The 19,810-nt window shown below is 43.6% G+C and overlaps 1 protein-coding gene across 1 annotated transcript in view; it reads right to left on the minus strand.

The window, feature by feature from the left end:
* Positions 1–11,139: 11,139 nt before the first annotated feature.
* The window catches only part of NUB1 (negative regulator of ubiquitin like proteins 1), a 29,670-nt gene continuing 20,999 nt past the window's right edge, over positions 11,140–19,810 (minus strand). Inside the window, exons 10-15 of the mRNA XM_067542760.1 lie at positions 19,257–19,364; positions 18,893–19,045; positions 17,717–17,863; positions 15,126–15,224; positions 14,298–14,490; positions 11,140–11,858 (exon numbers count right to left, since the gene is read on the minus strand). Of these exons, the coding sequence (XP_067398861.1) occupies positions 11,695–11,858; positions 14,298–14,490; positions 15,126–15,224; positions 17,717–17,863; positions 18,893–19,045; positions 19,257–19,364 (864 nt within the window). The 3' untranslated portion in view covers positions 11,140–11,694. The remainder of the gene's footprint in view (positions 11,859–14,297; positions 14,491–15,125; positions 15,225–17,716; positions 17,864–18,892; positions 19,046–19,256; positions 19,365–19,810) is intronic.

Consider the following 19,810-nt stretch of genomic DNA (forward strand, 5'->3'; position numbering starts at 1 on the left):
TTGGCTCTGCTGCCTCCCCGCACATACCTGCCTGGTGCTGGCTTGGATGGGGCGATCTCCCCCCCACCGGCCTGGGCCTTTCACTCCTACGGCCCCCCGTGTGCCATGAAGGGCCTGCATGGCCTCCTCCCCCCCCAGGCCGGGTAGGTGAGGCTGCCCCATCTGAGCCGGCGCCAGGCTGCAGGGCTGGAGCTGTGGGTAAGTGGGCTCACGGAGGGCAGGGGGGCACTGCATCGCCTCAGAGCCTCCTGTGGGCCTTTTCCTGCGCGTGGTGAAGGGCTGGCCTGGTGCCCTCTCGCAGCCTGGTGCCCGGGGGTCTTGCCCTCCCCATCCTTCCCCCACTTCCTGCCCCCATACGCCATTGTGCCTGGAACAAACTTTCTGTCAGAGAAAAGCTGAGCCATCTTCTATGCCATTGGGTGCAGACCTTGAAAAGAGGTGGGAAATTAAATTGCCCAAAGTATTCAATCTTTGTGAATCATGTAACTGACTCTCTTCAGACAATTACTGATGAATCACAGCATCTCATAGTATATTGTAATGTGAAGTAAACTTACATGATGAGTTACAGCCACTGGGACAATATGGGGTCAGGAGCCATTGTGGAGAGCAGACCATATGATATGTGCTTTTCCCTATGGTTTTGTTTGTAATTATAGTTTTTGACTCTTTAGTTCCTCCCTGTACAGTGGTATTTGACCCCATTGCTGCCTCACACTGATACTTGTCAGGAATCACCCAATAGGCTTCCTCCCCTTCTTACTGCCTGTTAAAACACACTGCAGTGGAGCAGAATGTGCAAGCAAAAGATGCCTTGCAGGATGATTCTGAATTAACCCCAGCAAACTGCCCACCGCAACCTCAGGTCTCTTTCTCCCCACACAGCTGGAGTGGGAGAGCAGGCTGGCAGTGAGTTCCCCTGCGGGGGAGAAGGCCTTATTTCTTTGTTGTGAAAATTGGAAAGCAGGTCAACAGGTTTCATATAAGGATGCTGATTCTAAAGTATGTAATTGGGGGGAGGGGTGCAACCACCCAGCATATCTCTGGTTTCTCTGCTGGGCCTGGCTTGTTTCTCCTTTCAAATCTCATGACCCCATCAGAGGTGCTGTACATTCCATAACAGGTGAAATGGGAGCCAGAGAAAATCTTGAAATGAGGAGCATACGGCGTGGGAATGTAGAAGGGTGTTACCACGGAAGAGGGTGGGGACCTGTTAGAAGGGAAGTGGAGGTGTGTAAAGAGCTAGACAGTTTGCCTGAAGGAAAGGGTTTGGATAAGCATCTAAATTTAGGGATGTCTTAATCTCATCTGGCTTCACCCCTCTTTGATAACCACTGAGCCATGAATATTCAAGTGTCCTTATATTTTTTTTGCAGACATAGCACACTTTGTAGAGTCAATGAAACAGATACTTAACCATGTGTTTTTATTTTTGTGGCTTTATTTATTCTGTATGTGGTAAGATAAATGCTGTAATACTCTTTGTGAGTGGGTAATAAACACATGGCATCCACAAATGAAATTGAAAATCCTTTATTTGTAATTTCTTGTGCATAGATAGCTTTGGATTGGCTGCAGACAAATGACAGTCAGACACCGAGGGGTGGGAGAGGCATGGCATAGCGGGGAAAAAAATCTTTGCAAACTTGCCCTGACTTTCCCCTCTTAGATGGGCTGGAGTCAAGTCGGTTACTGGAGAAGTAGGACAGTCCCTACATTCTGTTATCCTGCCTGCTGCAACTGCATGACTACCAAAATCTGAACTCTTTAATTCGTTGTTTGACTGACAAAGCCACAAAATCCACTGCAGCCTTGGGAAAAGATACGCTGTGCTGGGAGCCAGTACACCATGATTTCAAATCTTGGCTCTGTTACTTCGCTCACCAATAAGGGTTGTGAAATGCATCATATCCTTCCCTTCCTGGAGGCTGGAAAATATTATGTCCTCCATTTTATAGATAAAGTAACTGCTGACAAAGTTGGGAACAGAACCTAATGTCACACTGGCTGGATTTTGGGAGGTGGGAGGGCATTTATTATATTATTTAACAGCAATATGTCAAAATCATAATAATTCATGTGAGATATGCCATGTCAGGTACCATTAGAAAGGCTATAATGTGCTAAGTAAGATGATGATGTTTATGTTCATGTGTTATGTATGTAAGGGAAGTTATGGATATGTTTGATATATCTGTATTTCAAATAGTGCTGTGTCTGGGCAACATCCCAGACAGGATGGCTGCAGCACTAGCCTGCCTAATGGCCCATTAAGGAAATTCACAGGTACAATGGGCCCAGGGGGAGAAACCAGGGATATACCTGATGAGTCACCAGGACTTACTTACTCATGTGACTCTGGACTCCATTTTATTCCTGTAAATTTCCACAAGCAGCATGGCAAAGACCAAAGGACATAAAAGGCAGCTGCCTGAGATCCATTTTGTCTTTAGTCTGTCTTTGTCTTTAGTCTCCAGCCTACCTCTGGATCAACTCATCTACAACTGAACTGCCCTGAAGCTGTGAAACAAAGGACTGAGACCCATCCAGGTACTGGATGTATACCAGAGGGACTATACAAGCCTGCAAACTCCACAATTATTCTAGAAACCTGATGTATATGGACTTTCAAAACATTTGTATGTATCTGATTGCTTTAATCCTTTAACATTTCTCTCATAGTTTGTTTCTTTCTTTTTATAATAAATCTTTAGTTTTAGTTACTAAGGGGTTGGCTGGCAGCGTGGTATTTTGGGTAAGGTCCAAACTTTATTGATCTGGTACTGTGGCTGACTTTTTGGGTCAGGAGAAACCTTTTTGGTAAAGAGCATAGAGTTTAAAAAACTGGTCTCTTTACTGGACCTTGTGGCTGATTGGGAGCTGGAGACTGAAGTGCAGTAAAGGGGGCTGTGTATATTTTTGTTTTGGCTTCTTGATAACCAGTGTGGGGAATCAGAAGCACTGTTTGTGGCTGGTTGGGAAGTCTGACTTAAGTGTCACCCACCCGTGTTGGGAGAATCTGCTCTCCTTTTACAGCCTGCCCTGACTTTGGCATTTTAGGTGGCTACCCTAGGCACGGACGGGTCACACCTAACTCTTTGGTAGGGCAGTCCCAAATCTCAGCCACAGTGCAGCTGCCAAATCTGTCTAACTATTAGCATATTCTCCTCCCATTGCATGATAAAGAACCAAGGCAACCTTACTTCTAGCATTCTAATACTGTCTAATAAATAGGTGTATAATCTGGGGGCAACGTCTGTGCCACACTGCACCCCCACAGAGTGGCTGGTCCACAAAGGATAAGAGCCTACACTGCTACATTATTCCCTTAGTGCAAGCAGTGCAGGTTGGTACAAGGCATCAGAAGGTCTTGGGTCAAAGCCTGCTGCCTCTCCATGTAGGGAAAAGTAGTTCGCACTCATAATTTAATAGTGAAGGTTGTCCTAAAAGTATTTAAACAAATAGCCACATCCCTATATTTCTCTCTCTCTCTCTCTCTCTCTCTCAAAGGAAGTGGTGAAATTCTATCCTTGCCCAATGACATGCCCAACACAGCTAGACTCAGAGTTCAAGGCCAGATGGGACTGCCAGATCACTTAGTCTGACACCCTGTAAATCACCGGCCAACACCACCAACCAGGTCCGCCCCCCAACCCAACAAATGACAGAGTGAAGTATCACAACCCACAGGAGACTTATGTACGACAGGCAGAGAACAGGAGGGACTAAGGTCCTGCAGTAGCAGAGACATGATTGAGTTATACGCAGATAATTCTGGCTACCCATGTACTGCAGTGGCAGTCAAACACCCCCAAGCTCACTGCCAATCTGACCTGGAAGAAAATTCCATCCCAACTCCACATACGGTGATCCGTGAGACCTGAACAAGGATCTTTAAGCACCTGAGATGGAGAATGCTTGGTGCCATCTCAACGTCCTGGCCTACCCTACTCGCCCATCTCCAGCCATGGTGATTCCCTGATGCCTCAGAGGAAGGAGATTTAAAAAAAAAAAAAAAAACCTCTCCCACAGTACTTTAGGGATTGGGGGAAATCCCTTCCTGACCTTTCCAGCTGGCTCAACCCCTGAAGCATGATCTTTTATGAACATAAGAGGAAGTGAGCCCCAGAGCTGGTGAGCCCTGCTCCCCTACCAGCACAAGTAATCCTATCATACAATCAGTCCCATAACTTTGTCCAGCTTGTTCTGGAAATAAACTATGTTACTAGCTCATCCCTCTACTGGTTAGAAACCTTCTAATGTCCTTTAGCGGCACCAGCTTGCCATTCTCCCTGCTATTAGCATGCCCCCCCCCAATGTATTTACAGAAAGCAATCATTGCCCCCTCAGTCTTTTTTGCTCAACTAAGCAAGCACGGTCAGGCTGTTCTATGAAGGTGGTTGCTAGCTCGTTTACCAGTTCTTTCTGATCGTCAGCCTGTGCCACCACCGTTGGCTGGGCCAGAAGCTTGTATGTAGGTGTAGGTGTGTAGGTCTACACTTCAAGCTGGAGGTATAAGTTCCAGGTGACTGCCCTGTGCTTGTTTGGTCAGTGATAGCATGGCTCCATGAGCTAGAAATTATACTTCCCGCTGGAAGTGCAAACACATCTAGAAGTGCTGGTTTGGGAACCTATCTGCAAGCAGGACTAGCCCTCAATTCTACCACCATCAGGCACTGGACCTTGTCTTGCCATGCAGCTCTGTACTAACCCTTGGTCCTGGGGGAAGTATTTACACGATGGTGGTGCTTACCAGGCTCCTTGCTCAGCAGTCCTGAGGCTCACTTTAAAGGAGTTCTGGCTGGAGGACTGGTGAAGGCTTATTTTGTTCTGATGGTTAAAGTGCCTCTACACCTTTACAGAAAGTTTAGAACAAAATTATGTTTATATGAAGTTGACAGGCTGCTCTGCTGCAGCAGCAGCACATGGTGCTGGGAAATATAGATGATAAATGTTGGAGAAGATGATCCTTTGACTCATAGCTGGGTGACTGAGGAACTTGAATGTTGCGTCGTTTGTAAGCAGATCACAGCATCGAGTGTATGTTTGAAATTACTCTCAAACTGCTTCAATCATTCTTACTCGGCAGCTCACTTGCCAGTTGCATATAGTCACTATTTTTTGATTAGTTCCATAAGTGGTGGAACTGTTTCTGTTGGAATGATCTTACATATTCCCTATTGCCAGCATTTCATTTTAAATTGCACTGTCTTGCATAAGCAAAGCTTCAATGCAGGTGCAGCGCACAATTCAATCAATACTGAATGCATGCTCAATTGTTGCCCCCCCTCCCCCTCAAAAAACCACACCTCTGCTGTTCACTCTGTGTTATATCAGGCCATACCGGCCATCTACCCCCCCTCCCCCCCATATCCTTTGGTGGGAAGCGCTAGCCTGTATTATAATAAGGGCTGAGGGTTTTCAGCCCATGTAGTACCAAGCCTAATTCCCTCAGGGCTAGACTACTTCTTTGGGCTTCCTTTGTACAGCTGTCTTAGGCCTGGTCTACACTGACAATGGAGGCTGACGTAATGCGGCTTACTTTGACCACATAAAGTATGCGTCTCCAGTGGCATGTCAGTTCCGCTGACCTAAATTGTGATAAAAACCACCTCCGCAAGTGGTGTAGCACTGAAGTCAAATTCTGTGGATCAAATGAGCGTCAGTGTAGGCAGAGCGCAATGTACATTGACATCATTGGCCTCCGGGAGGTATCCCATAATGCTCTGTTCTGACTGCTCTGCACATTTGCTGTCTGCTGCACTGTGGCCATATAAACAGGAAATAGCTCCTGTTTGGTCAGCGTAGCGAGAGCTTGCCAGCACAACTGATCATGGCGCCTGCATGCCCCAAATGCACGTCAGCCTTGAGTCAACGTGAGGTCTTGGATCTCATCAGTCTGTGGGGGCGAAGAACCTGTTCTGGCTCAGCTCCGAGCAAGCAAAAGAAATTTGGATATCTATGAGAAGATATCTCGTGGCATGTTGGAGAAGGGGCACAACAGCAGTGCCGCATTAACATTAAAGAGCTGAGGCAGGTTTATTGGAAAACTAGGGAAGCTAACAGCTGTTCTGATTCTTCACCCAAAACATGCTGCTTTTACAAGGAGCTGCATGCGATTCTCAGAGGAGACTCCACCACTATGCCACCACGCAGCATTGATACCTCAGGGGAATCAGAGGCCAGGCTGAATGAAGATGAATCAGTGGATGAGGAGGAGGAGGAGGAGGATGAGAACAGGGGGCAGGCGAGTGGGGTATCCTTTCTTCCTGAAAGCCAGGAGCTGTTTGCAACACAGGAGCAGCCCACCGAGTCACAGGAAACCGTGACCAACCAGGATGCTGGGGAAGGCACATCTTGTGAGTATGTTCTGCAAATTGCATGTCTTTGGTTATATCCCGTCCAGAATTTTGTACCAGAAGGAAAACGTGATGTGTGTGGCGGTAGGGCTGTACTTCTTTGTACTTGATGTGCTTAAGCGTTGGGTTCATCCCGGAAAAGGTTATTTAGATGCACAGGGATAGTCTGAGAATCCTCCAGGGATATCTCCAGGAAGGTTTCATGCAAGGTATTCTGCAATCCTTTGCAGAAGGTTTCTTGGGAGGGCAGCCTTATTTCTTCCACCATGATAAGACACCTTCCCCCACCACTCTGTTATTAATTGTGCAGGCATCATAGCCGAACACAGTATAGCAGCGTAAGAGCCAGGCCTGTAGCCAGATGCTTGCAGCAAATCTTCCCTTTCCACCTGTGTGACCCTCAGCAGCTGATATCACTCATGGTTAGCTAGGAAAGATGGCACACATTTACAGTACCTGACCAAGAAAGTTTTTTAAACCATGTGTGTCATTGCACAGCTGGGCATCATTTCTTGGTTCAGCACACCGCAAGTCCCTAAGCAGGACGTTGTTGCTATGGCCCTTGGGGATCCGCAAATGGGCTCCCATTATTTTCCTCCAGAGACAGTTTACCTGTACCCACCCCTCACCCTTTCTACTACCTGTTAAAAGCCTGATCACTTGGGTGCCTGACATCCATGCTGCTCTAGGGAGCATGGACTTCTGCAGCATGGGCCTCAGGGATTTCCCTAACATAGATGCACTTGCCGCCCCTTACTTACCATGGCTGGAACGGCACTCCGACTCCTGCAAGAGTCAGACAACGGTATGTGGTCATAGCCTTCCCTTGGGAATGTTCAGGGGACTTATTTTTACATTGTAACATTGCTTTTTGTCCATGGGATGAGTTAACAATGGGTACCTTGTGCTCTGCTTCCCTCACAGTGGTCTTCAACACACCATCTCATACTGCTGTAGAGCACCTGTTGCAGATAGGGCAGTGGAAAAAACCCCCCAGGATGACATGTTTAATGAGCTAATGAATGCCTCTGCAACTGCTGACACAGAGCAAAGAGCGTGGAGGATATCATTATCTGATAAGCTGGACATGGACAAAGGAAGGCAGCACAGGAATATGAGCGTTCAACACAAGAAGAGAAGCTGTGTATAATACGTGATCGGTCAGACGTGTTGAGGTGTCTGGTTGAGCTTCAGGAAGCTCAGCGGCAAGAGAGATTCCTCTTTACAGCCCCTGCAAAACTCTGAGTGAACACATTCTTTACTAGCCCCACCCCAAAGTGATTTAAGAGAAGGTTGAGCAGGGTGCAGTACATGCTCCACTCGTCACTAGTTGAGGGGAGCAGAAAGAGGCGACAGCCCCTTTAAGGAGCGGGGATGTGTGATTCTTTCGTGTGTTCACAGCCACAATGCATTCGGAACATTCCATTTCCCACTCTGTGAAAGATCACCAATAAAGAAAGTACTGCTTTCCACTTCATTGCTCTTTATTTATTGATAACAAGGGAATAAAAGGATGGGGATGTGTGTGTGTGTGTGTGTGTGTGTGTGTGTGTGGGGGGGGGGGGGATAGGCAGGAGGGGAGGTTGGGGTGGGAAACCATACTGCTTCACATTTCCTTACTGTTTGTTTATTGATCAGAAGGGAATAAAGGGAAGGGGAAGGAGGGGGAGGACTGGAACGGTGAGTGAGGGAGAAGGGAGGGGAACTGGCTCCATGGGGGATGGGTACAGGATGCAAAATGAAAGCACAGCACAGATAAGTGATGCACATTACTGGTGTTTCTCATTGCAAAAGGGTTTGTCAATACTTCCCTGAGGCGCAGTGCTCCATGATTGGCTCTCAGTGCTGCAGTGACATCTGTCTGCTCAAAATTTGTGGCCAGCCTATCTGCCTCCACCACCCAACCCAACAGGAACTTCTCCCCTTGTCTCAGACATTATGGAGCACACAGCAGGCAGAGATAACTTTTGGCTGTTTTTTCACTGAGGTCTAACCTAGTGAGCAGACTGTGCCAGCGTGCCTTTAAATGTCCAAATGTACATTCCACCAGCACTCTGCACTTGCTAAGCCTATTATTAAAATGCTCCTTCTCACTGTCCAGTTGCCCCGTGTAGGGCTTCATTAGCCATGGGAGCAAGGGGTAGGCCAGATTCCCCAGGATCACTATTGGCATTTCAACATCCCCAACATTTATTTTCTGGTCAGAGAAGAAAGTGCCCGCTTGCATCTTTTTTAACAGACGAGTTCCTAAAGACGCGCGTGTCATGCACCTTTCCAGACCACCCCACACTGATGTCGGTGAAGCATCCCGTGATCCACAAGGGCCTGCAGCACCATGGAGACATATCCATTTTGGTTTATGTACTCTGCGGCAAGGTGGTCTGGGGCTAAGATAGATGGCATGTACATCCTTATCGTCCCCCGAGAGTTTGGGAACACCATTGTGGAAAAGCCTTCTGCTATGTCCTCCACGTTTCCCAAAGTTACTACCCTTCTTAGCAGAAGTCTATTAATGGCCTGGCACACTTGAATCACAACTGCTCCCATGGTGGATTTACCGACTCCGAATTGATTCCCAACTGACTGGTAGCAGTCTGGCGTTGCTAGCTTCCACAGAGCGATGGCCACTCTCTTCTCCACTGTCAGACCTGATCTCAAGTGAGTATTCATGCATTACAGGGCTGGGGAGAGCTCTCCGCAAAGTTCAGAGAAAGTGGCCTTTTGCATTCCAAAGTTCTGCAGCCACTGCTCATCATCCCACACCTTCATAACCATGGGATCCTGCCAGTCACTCCTTGTTTCCCGGGGCCAGAAGTGGTGCTCCACTGACTGCAGATGGTGCATGACAGCCTGCAGCAAATGGGAATTGTTTTGTTCAATGGCTTGTGGCAAGGCAGCCTCTGTAACATGGCAATTTTCAGCGCTGCAGCTCCTGTCTCGCCCCTGGAAATACTGCAGAATGAGTCGTGAGGTGTTTGTGATGCTCACAATAATAGTATAGAGCTGAGTGGGCTCCATTCCTCTCAGGCAATGGCATGTGCACGGCAGAGAATGAAGGATTTGAAAAAATGACGCAAAAAGTAGATCGTCTGTTTGTTTTGACTGGGACAAGAAGGGGAGGGGAACGTTGCATCATGGGAGGATGATAACCTTCCCAAAAGCCTCTATGGCTAGTTGCACTGTGGGATAGCTACCCATGGTGCACTGCTTTGATTGTCGACCCAACCATGGCTACTGGGGACGCATTCCCCGACGCAATGAGCGTGGTGTGATCACGCTCCTCCAACTTCTAAAATCTGGCAGGTGAAAATCGATTTAAAATAAATCAACTTCATTCCGCAATGCAGACATACCCTTAAGAGGACATTATATTTCTTCTATTTGTCTCCAGAGTAGTCACTCGGCTGATCTTTTTCAGGTTTGTTTAATTCCAACCACCCCTCATTAGGTTTTGGATGCTACCAGCATTTTCATAGGTGATGCACGACTGTATTTAACTTTTGTACTATCAGTTGTCTTGATGTGCAAAAACTGTAAATAATATCAAATATTAAAGCCAGATAAGTAATACCACCGTCAGCACCATTGCTGTTAGCTGTAATATCTGATCCATATTTGCCAGGACTAAAAGAAATCTTTCTACTAAATCAAGTAAATATGCCTCAAACTGGAATTTGAAGATTGGTGGACCAAAACCACAGCTCCATCTATCCTCCTTGCCCTAACAGGACCGTAGGGTGCCACTGTCCTTGTGTTTTCCAGAGAAGGCTAATTCATCGGAATTCCAGCACAAAGAATTAACTGGGGTAAAGTGAAAAGCAGACCCCTGAATAACTTGTGTGTACTGCTTAGTCAGTAAACTAAACTTTGAAGGGTCTTCATCTGGGCTGAGATACAGAAAAGAATACAAACCACACATTGCTGTGATAGTCTCTCCTTTCCCAATCACTGTTTTCCTCCCTGAAGTAGGGCTATTCAAATGGACTGACACAACGGATGGGACTTGGAGTCCCTCTACTGCTCGGATAAAGTTATTGAAAATATGCCGCCACGTTCTCTGTTCTAGAACAGCCTCTCAAAAATGGAGAGACAAGGTGGGTGAGATAATATTTTTACTGGACCAACTTCTGTTGGTGAGAGAGACGAGCTTTTGAGCTTACAGAGCTCTTCTTCAGTTTCCCAGACCTGAAGAGGAACTCTGTGTAAGCTTGAAAGCTCGTTTCTCTCAACAACAAAAGCTGGTCTAATAAAAGATATTATGTCCCCCACCCTGTTTCTCTAATCTCACGTGACCAACACGGCTGCAGCACCGCCACAGATCTCAAAAATGAAAATCTCTGTTCAGCACTTGCATTTGGAGAGGCACCAAAAACAAGAGGGCTGAGTGTTATAAAAAGGAAGATAAAAAGCACTAGCAAAAAACAATAGGCCAAATTTCTGAAGGCAACGAAGTGAGAGTTGGGATGAACTTCACCCAATGTCTATCTTTATTAGCTGGTCAGTCTTTTGCTTACATTTAATTTATATGAAAAGTGAGATAAAAGACAAGAATGTCAAATCTATGGTCCAGGGCCATTTTGGCTCTCAAGGGTGATTGTGTTGAGAATTTGTGTGATATGAATTGCCAAATGTGTCCCTGCATCATGCCCAGGCACTTTTACAGAGAAATGTTTAAATCAGCACCATCACTATGAGGCAAGGATGGGGGCATGGCCTCCCTAGCTACTTCCAACTGCTTTTTAAAAAATATTTTATGTATAAAGTATATAAAAGCAAGATGTGACATATATTTTATTTTTATTAGTTGCTGTTGCAAGATCTGACAAGAAAAGGCATCATCAATCCATACAGAACTTATCTGTAAGTGATTTTTGGAAAACAATATTTCGAAGAGAAGGAAGTTGGTTTTGTAAACTGACAGGTCTATAAATGTATTAGCCAGATTTCTGATTTACAAACTTGAATTTTGTTTTAAATCTGATTATGTAAAATGGTGTAAAGATGCTTTTATTTGCTATACTCATTAAATGAGCTAATTTCACACTCATAGAAATATATATTCAACTTCTCCCCTAAAAAGTGTTTTTCAGAAAAATATTGTTTCTGCTTCATCATTATGCTGAATTATGACAAATTATAATGAACCATAAAAGCAGATTTTAAGCGTTGTTATAATTAATTGATAATGAAATCATTCACCATAATTTAACTGAATGCATGGAATTTGGCAAAAGATAAGCTTGAGGATATAGGTATCTAAATCCAAACTCAAAAATCCAGAAGGTGATATGTAGCCAAAGTAATTCCATGTAACTGAACTGTAGGTAATGAGATTTTAGGGTTGTTCCAGGGGTACATAGGATAAGTATTCTTTAATGACCTGTTCTTCCTCTTCCAGCGTTAAATCCAGATAATCTTCTTCATGTTCTGGAATATCCTGTAAGATTTCATTGACTACATCTGTTTCCATGTCTTCATCCGTTGATGAACTAGAAGTACCTACAAAAAAAAACAAACCGAAAAGAAAAAACAAAGAAGGTGGCAATCCTCTCTTCTCTGAAAAAGTCTACTTCCCATGAAGCTATCTTTTGCCAACACCACTAATTTATAGAAGCCTTTCACTGGAGAACTAGTTTAAAATTATTTTGCATCAAAGGATGTCTGGTCCGAGATATATTAATTTTTAAAGCAGTAAGAAGAGCCTAAATTGTACATTAGGCAGCACAGTAGTAAGTTGGGGCTAAACTGTGATTACCTAAGAGGGATGCAGGAGGAGAGGAAGAGGTGTAAGATCTCCCCACTCCTTTGCACAAGAGCTGGTAACATTTCTAGTCTTTGTATTCCCTGAGATAGGCCTCAGCAAGGCACAGCTTAGGGCTGGTCTACACTGAAAATTTACATCGGCATAGCTACATATCTCAGGGATGTGGATTTTTCACATCCCTAAGATTGTAGCTATGCTGACCTAATCCCCAGTGTAGACAGTACTTGGAAGAATTCTTCCATCAACCTAACTATCACTTTTCAGGGAGGTGCATTACTACAGCAATGAAAGAACCTTTCCCATCGCTGTAGTGAGTGTTAACATTGAAGTACTCCAGTGGTGCAGTTGCAGCACTACAGCTGTGCCGCTACAGTGTTTTAAGTGTAGACATGTCCTTAATTAGGATGTGCCATTTTTCATCATGCGTCTGACCTTAACTGCACATTAAGTACACAGCATACTATTGTTTCTATGATGGTAGTACCACCCCAAAGGCCCCATTCAGGATTGAGGCCCCTACAGTGCTAGATGCTGTACAAACACATAAGATTACATGGTTTCTGCTCTGAAGAATTTACAGTCTAATTTAGGACAAGACACATTAGGTGGGTGTAACAAACACTACAATGGAAGGGGGGGAAGAGGACAAAGCCAACATTTGTATCAGGGGGTTACAATGGCCAGCTAGGGGTTCAGATTGATGGTTCTGAGACTTTTTACAAAAATAAAAGCTTGATAACTAGACATCAGCAAGTCCCATGGATAGAGCCCTGGAAATCCACAGATATCTGCTTTATATCCGCGGATATGGATGTGGATATCAGTCGATGATTTTTTTGCAGATGGTGGATTGGATGCGAATCTCAAAGGCCAGAAAGCAACTGTCTGCAGCTCAATGTTTGAGGCTGCTTCCCTGCCTTTGAAAAGGGAGTGGGGGGCTGGCCGCCAATCAGCTGTTCTGCGGGGCTCCCCGTCCGCTGCCGATCAGCCATTGGGCAGCTGCCTGGAGGGGCTGGCTCCCGAACAGCTGATCAGCAGGGGAGGCTGCAGCTGGCCTGACTTCCAAACACCGATTGGGGGTCCCAGAGCTGGAGGTGCGGATTACTACACGGCGGATGATGGTCAGAGGTAAGCTAATTGGGGGATCAGATGCAGATCCACATTTGTGTGTCTGTGCAGGGTTCTACCCATGGGCCATCAACCTAGCCATTCACAGTTGGCAGTTTCCTGTAGGCTCCTCTGAAGAAAGGTCTCAGGGAAGGATTTGAAGGAGGAAAGGATAATTGCTTTATGAACCAATCTGGGAAGACTGTTCTTCCACACCCCCTTTGATATAGAAGGTACAAATGGATGGCAGAAGCTGGCATTATTGGTAGAGTGTAGGGAGCACGAGATTCTTTATCACTGGGATTCAAACACACAAGCATTTCTATGACTTGTTTTCAGATGTTTTGCATATAGCAAGCTAATACCCTGTGCTGAAGTCATAAAGGTACAACACCAAACAGCACCTTCCCAGTCCTTACTAATTCCCCTCCAGGGTAGGCTGGCCCTTTTAAAGGAAAACTTTTCCCAGCATGCCTTTCTGAAGACTGGCTCTTTAATATGGCAGAGCTAAACAGCTGCAGCCTTAAAGCAGTCATTTCATTTCTAGCAGTTATGCTCTGCATCCCTCTCTCTTTCTCACTCAGCTGGTTAGTAAGTGTTGTTTTCCCCTGATTTTCCTTATTGTTGCTGGACAGATAGCTCACTGTCACAGCCCAAAACATGCTCCTAATATCATCTATCTAATTGATATCTATGCTACTAAAAGCTTGAACGATTCTTGCGATATTTGAGGTAATCACTCAATATGTTCAATATTCAGCAATCAGCTTTTCCCTCCATATTTCTCATATGCAGTAAAGCCTTTTCTACACTAGCACTTATGTTGGCAAAATAAACCACCCCCGAGCAACGTAAGTTTTGATGCATAAGAGCTCATGTCTACAGCACTATGTCGGCGGGATGCACTTTCCCACCAACACAGCTACCACCGCTCATTTAGGTGGTTTTATTATATGGACGGGAGAGCTCTCTCCCATCGGCATAATGCAGCTACAAGAGCACTCTTACAGCGGCACAGCTGTATCGATACTGGAAGTTCCCAAGTGTAGAAAAGACCTAAGTCTTACCTGCAGACTCTGTAGGAGAATCTTTTGATGAAATGGATTCTTCTGATGGAGTGGTCTGTCCTGATGCCAGCTGCAACTCAGGAGGAAGAACTCCTCCATAATGAGCAAGTGTTTGTGAAGCTAACTGAATGTTGCCCTGAAAGACTTTTATAGCTGCCTCCGCTGACTCACGATTAAAACCCATGTATACCAACTAGACAAAAAAACAAAAACAAAAGAACCTAAGTCTGAGAACGGACTTGTTTGTACAGTCTATAGTACTGCAACACATCAGCAGTGTGAATGTGCCTGTTTATTTCTTCTTTGAAGTGCTGTCCTCCTCTCTGGCATGTGCTGATTGAGATGCCCCAGCATGCTCACAGCTGGTGACATGTCACAGACTGCTGAGCAGCTCTAGAGCAAGGCAGCTGCCTACAAAAGAAAGATAAGTGTTTCCTCCCCAACTACTCCAAATACTGTAAGATGTTTTGTTTGTTTGTTTTTTTCAAGTCTTATCCCTAACCTAGAATATAAAGAGAATTTTACCTCCACATCAAAACATGCCATATTGGAGGAGAAGACCACAAAACCGCTATAATCTGCATTCACACCTCAGCATTATTCACTAGCGTGCATCACTTTGCACCAAGTGGTAGATAAAGATTAATGGGGATATGATGAGTGCTGGCAGGGGGAGTGGAATACTTTTGTGGCTCTGCAAAGGAAGATCTAATGCAGTATGTTTAAACAGCTAGTGGGATGAAATAAAGCCTTCAGGATTAAACTGGTTAGATTTTTTCAAAAAATCAAATGTACACTCCATCTTTAAGAAAAAAACGTGTAACTTACTTGGTCAATACTTTCCTTAGGAACTTGAAACTGGTTTATGGTCATAGGATCAGCATCATCATCAGTTAGCAAAAGTAACTGAGGTTCATCAAGAAGAATCTAAAGCAGAGACAGCAGTAAGTATAAATTAGAATGTTGTAGTATTGCTCAAAAGAGATACACACACAATTACAGAACCTGGAAAGGCTCATTAAATCATGTAGTTAATACCTTACTACATTTTTCCCTAGAGTATATTTATCTTACCTATACTGAGATACCTCATGTTGTATCTTGGGTCTTTCACCACTTGCCTTGGAAGATTGCTTCAGTATCTATTTCACTGTTAGACATGTAGGCAGCTCATCAGCCTGAATTCCTAGGACCAGCCTGCTGATATTACCCTAAATTCCTGTCTCATTGAGTTTATACCCTTCAAATACTAAAAGACAATTGGCTAAACAAATTAAGGGCAGTATATGCTCAGTTTTGGTATTTTATTGTGTTCTTTAAGTCTTTCCACATAAATCAATCTGACATCTTTTTTTGTTGATTTTGTCTGACCTCTGTCCAAGTTTGTCTACTCTTTCTGATATGGAAATGTCTATAAACTAAAAGTTAGTGTCCTACAGTAATTTTCATGTAGAAAAGAGGTTACGTATTAGCCTCTGTCTAAATATAAATGCTGTTATTCATCCTTTTTTTAGAGAGACACATTAGTGTGATCAGATTAGATGAGACATTACTGTGATCAGATTAGATGATCAAACTGGTCTCTTCTAGTTTTAAAATCTATGAATCTGCATTGGCCATCTATACATTTTTAGGTTGTTTAAGATGTTGGTTGTGACTTACTAAACAGCTTGGGACTTACCTAGCTGGGATTTCCTCTCCTAGAACTTCCTCTGCTAGTATAATACTACCAGAGCAACGCTCAAACTGAAACCCCATCTAAAGGGCCTTTGACTTTGTTTTTCATTCTCCCCTTGGTCCAGAGTAGCCATTATTTGTTAGCTTTCAGGGCTTTCTTGGAAGGGAAGTTGGATGGTATGTTGGGGTCAGGAGTGTGTTTGTAAGTTTCAGTCTTTTGGCAGGTTAATCTTTGATATTTGAGCGAGACTAGCCTGCTGAATTTATTTTTTTTTGTATTCCTTGTGTTCTAAAAGTTTTGTCAAAGTGTCTAGAAGTTGGCACAGGTATTTATCTTGGTATATACATACAGAAACTTTAAAAAAAAAAAAAAGGATTAGCCTGAGTGATATTGGCAGAAAAGGTGCCAGCTCATGCTAGGGCCCCAGGCCTCACTGAACACTGACAAATGCACAGCTGGAAACCAGTCTGGCTTGTCTGAGTCACTATAGTTAAAATGGATAGAAGTGGTATAAGAATGTGTTTAGTCTTTATGGAATGCTTGTAGGATGCTGCATGTATTAATCCTACTTATAATATCTGTATCTCATGCTATAAGGTAATACTTAAGTATTTGCTCTGTAACTGTAAAATACCTGTTCTGAAATTATGTAACTCACCAAACAGGAAAAAACTTGACCTAATGCAAAATGTTGAATTCTTACAAAGGTATTACCTGCTGCCCATCAGGAAAGACTACTGAATCCAAATGGGCCATTGTGGAACAAAATCCTTGTCGATTCCTCCTCAATAGAGCCTTGCACGGGACTATTTTTTATTCTGCTCCTGTCCCCCTCCTACTATTATGGCAGTGGATCCTGTGGGATACCAGTCCCACGCAAGTCTCTATTCCCCACACCACCCATGAAAAGGTTATGTGCAGAAGCACTTGTCCCATCAGTTGTGACTCTAGGGAGGTGAGGATAAAAATTCCTGACCAGAAAGCATTAGGGTCTCTTTTTGGACTCTGAGGGGCAAAGATAAACAAAAGCAAGAGATCTCCAAGTTGGTTGGCTTGGGTTGGCCCCAACGGACATAAAAGTTTGCTTATTATAGAAGCTCTATTACCTTTTGAACTTAAGATTGCATCTTATTTGTGTGTGCATGCTTACCTGCTTTAACCCTGTAAATAACTCTCTTATTTCTTTTCCTAGTTAATAAACCTTTACTTAGTTTGTTACAGGATTGGCTACAAGAATTGTCTTTAGTGTGAGATCTTAGGTGAAAACTGACCTGGGGTAAGTGACTGGTCCTTTGGGACTGGGCGTAACATGAATATTTTGTGATCTTTCGTGTAAATTGACAATCTATCACAGAGTCAAGTTTACCTGGGTGGCAAGATAGACTGGAATACCCAAAGGGACTGTCTGTAATTCCACGTTAAGGCTGTACAATTCCTGAGGAGTTTACACTTGTTACCTGGTTGGTGAAATCCAAGTATAGAACTCAAAACCAATTTGGAATTTATGCCCTGCTTCTTAACGGACTGCTTTGAGGGTGGTATTCTTGCTCATGAGTCACAGCAGGCATGACAGCCTCATTCACGAGTTTAGAGAGTGAAAGTTTGATCATGTAGTAAGTCAATAATACAAACAGAAAAAGAGAAGGTGTCTAGAAAACATGCATGCTTGGCAGCTGTATTTCTAAGGCTTCCAGTGGAAAACGTCTACTGTATGAGAGTACTGTTCTTGAAAGTGATTTACCTTACAAGCTTGTTCCAAGTTCCCTTGTGCCTGGTGAAGTGCTTTTTTAGCAGCTCGCTCTGAATAGCCCATAGTTTTCAAGGTATTTATGTCGTCCAGTCTCCTCCTCCTCTTAGCTCTCTCCTCTCTTCTTATTTGTGCCTTTTCCTGTAAAAGCAGTATCATTATAAAGCTAAGTATTGTATAAGAATACTGTCAGTTTCTATTAGAAGATGGACCATTACTTCTTTGATACATAGTTTCTTATGTACATTTTTTTAATCTTTACAAATTTTTCAGGGAGAAAGGAAACTTAAAAAAAAAACAAAAAACACAAATGTATGTTGCTCAAAGATCTTTAAAAGACATCCTCCCCCAATATATGGTTCTATCTACTCTAGAAAACTTTGTCAACCTAATTCATCACTTTGTAGCCATACTGTGCTCATTTTATGCTTTGGATTCTCTCAGGATCAGGCCCTAGTTTATTAAATCTACTAAGGTCCCCGTGAGTAGGTATTTTACTAGTTTTACAGATGGGTACATAGGTAAGTCAAGTGACTTGCCAAATGTTGGACAATCAGTGTCAGAGCCAGCAAAATAGCCAAGGACTTCGGCTCAGTCACTTTCCACTTGATTACTCCTGTTATCAATATTTAAATAATTGTCTAAAATTAGAAACATATTGTGCCAAATTCCTATCCTCCCTTCACAAATCAACTATTCCTCTCCCCAATATTCCCAATCCAAAGCCAAAATGTGCAGCAGTCTCAGTTGCTACTATGTGGCCACAACTGCAGCCTCCCAGGCATCATACCAGCCATGCTGGAAATGGGAGTTTTGGCTGGTGAATCTGTGTAGTTTGGATTCTCCAACTGTGCTCCCAAAGAGTACAGTTAAGTGGTAAAAACTGATGCACAGTATCCTCATGTGTTTCTTCAATATTATGGCAGTTCTACTTCTTCAGGCCTTGCCCACTTACACCCGGTGGGACAGAATTTGCCCCTTAGAATTTTAAATTTCTGTTTCATACATGCAGCAACATATGGCAAACTGTTTAGTTCCACCATGAATACCAATATGAGTCACTTGACTTACGTCTCTGTACATACATAAGGTAGTGAATCTTGGAACATAAGTACTCCGATCTGTTTAATACTGTTCAAGGGCCTATTTAATACTTTCCCGTCACTGTACCTCTCTTCTGTTGGTAATAAGGCTGGCAGCATGCTCCAGGTCCCCAGAACAAGCTCGTAGACCAAGACGAGCTTCCTGAGCAGAGAATCCCAGGTTTAACAAATCATTGATCTTTTCAGGATCTATGGAGAGCTCTTGATATAGAGAATTCGCCTAACATGTAGAAAAAACAAAAAAATCCAATAAACACCACCCCTGGCATATATACTAACGGTCCCTTCCAAAATGCCCTGTCCATTGGGGGATGAGGAGATGGGGTAGAGAAGAGGAGGAATGCAAGATAGGCAAAACATGTGAGCTGTTTTTCCAAATGAGTTTTTCCACATTCCTATAATTTGATGTGCTGCTTAGTGAAATGCCTTACCTTCTGAAGATGTTCAGCAGCCTCTTTTCCTTTGCCATTATGATAGTTTCCTATTCCCTGAAGAAGGTAAAGCCTTAGAAATAAAACCTTCTCATTTCCGGAATTTCTCTAAAGAAATTTTCAATAAAGAAAAAAAAATTAGTGCACAATAGACCACCAGTACATTAGATGCTAATTATGATGGCACTCAACAAGCAGGTGAAAAGTCTTACAATCTAAAAGATTTGTGCTTGTAAAATTTACAGACATTGGCCCCAATCTCGCAGTGATATCCACATGGGCAGAGCCCCACTGAAGTCAATGGGACTCCACACAGATGCAGGGACCAACTATGGGATTGGGGTTTGAAAGGTTATGTAAATCCTGTTACATATTATACTGTGTTATGGAAAGAAGACTAAGCAAAAGATTTTCAGAAAACATTTTATATAAAACTAAATACAAGCTGAAGAAATTTTTTTAACAGTTTCAATTTTGATTCTCTTTTGGATCCATTACACAAACATGCATAATACTCTTGGGTTTTTTACTATATATATATTATATACACACAC

This window comes from Emydura macquarii, unplaced genomic scaffold, assembly GCF_026122565.2.
Source record: "Emydura macquarii macquarii isolate MOO-44397 ecotype Brisbane River unplaced genomic scaffold, CSIRO-AGI_Emac_v2 contig_719, whole genome shotgun sequence".
NCBI classification, from domain to species: Eukaryota; Metazoa; Chordata; order Testudines; family Chelidae; genus Emydura; species Emydura macquarii.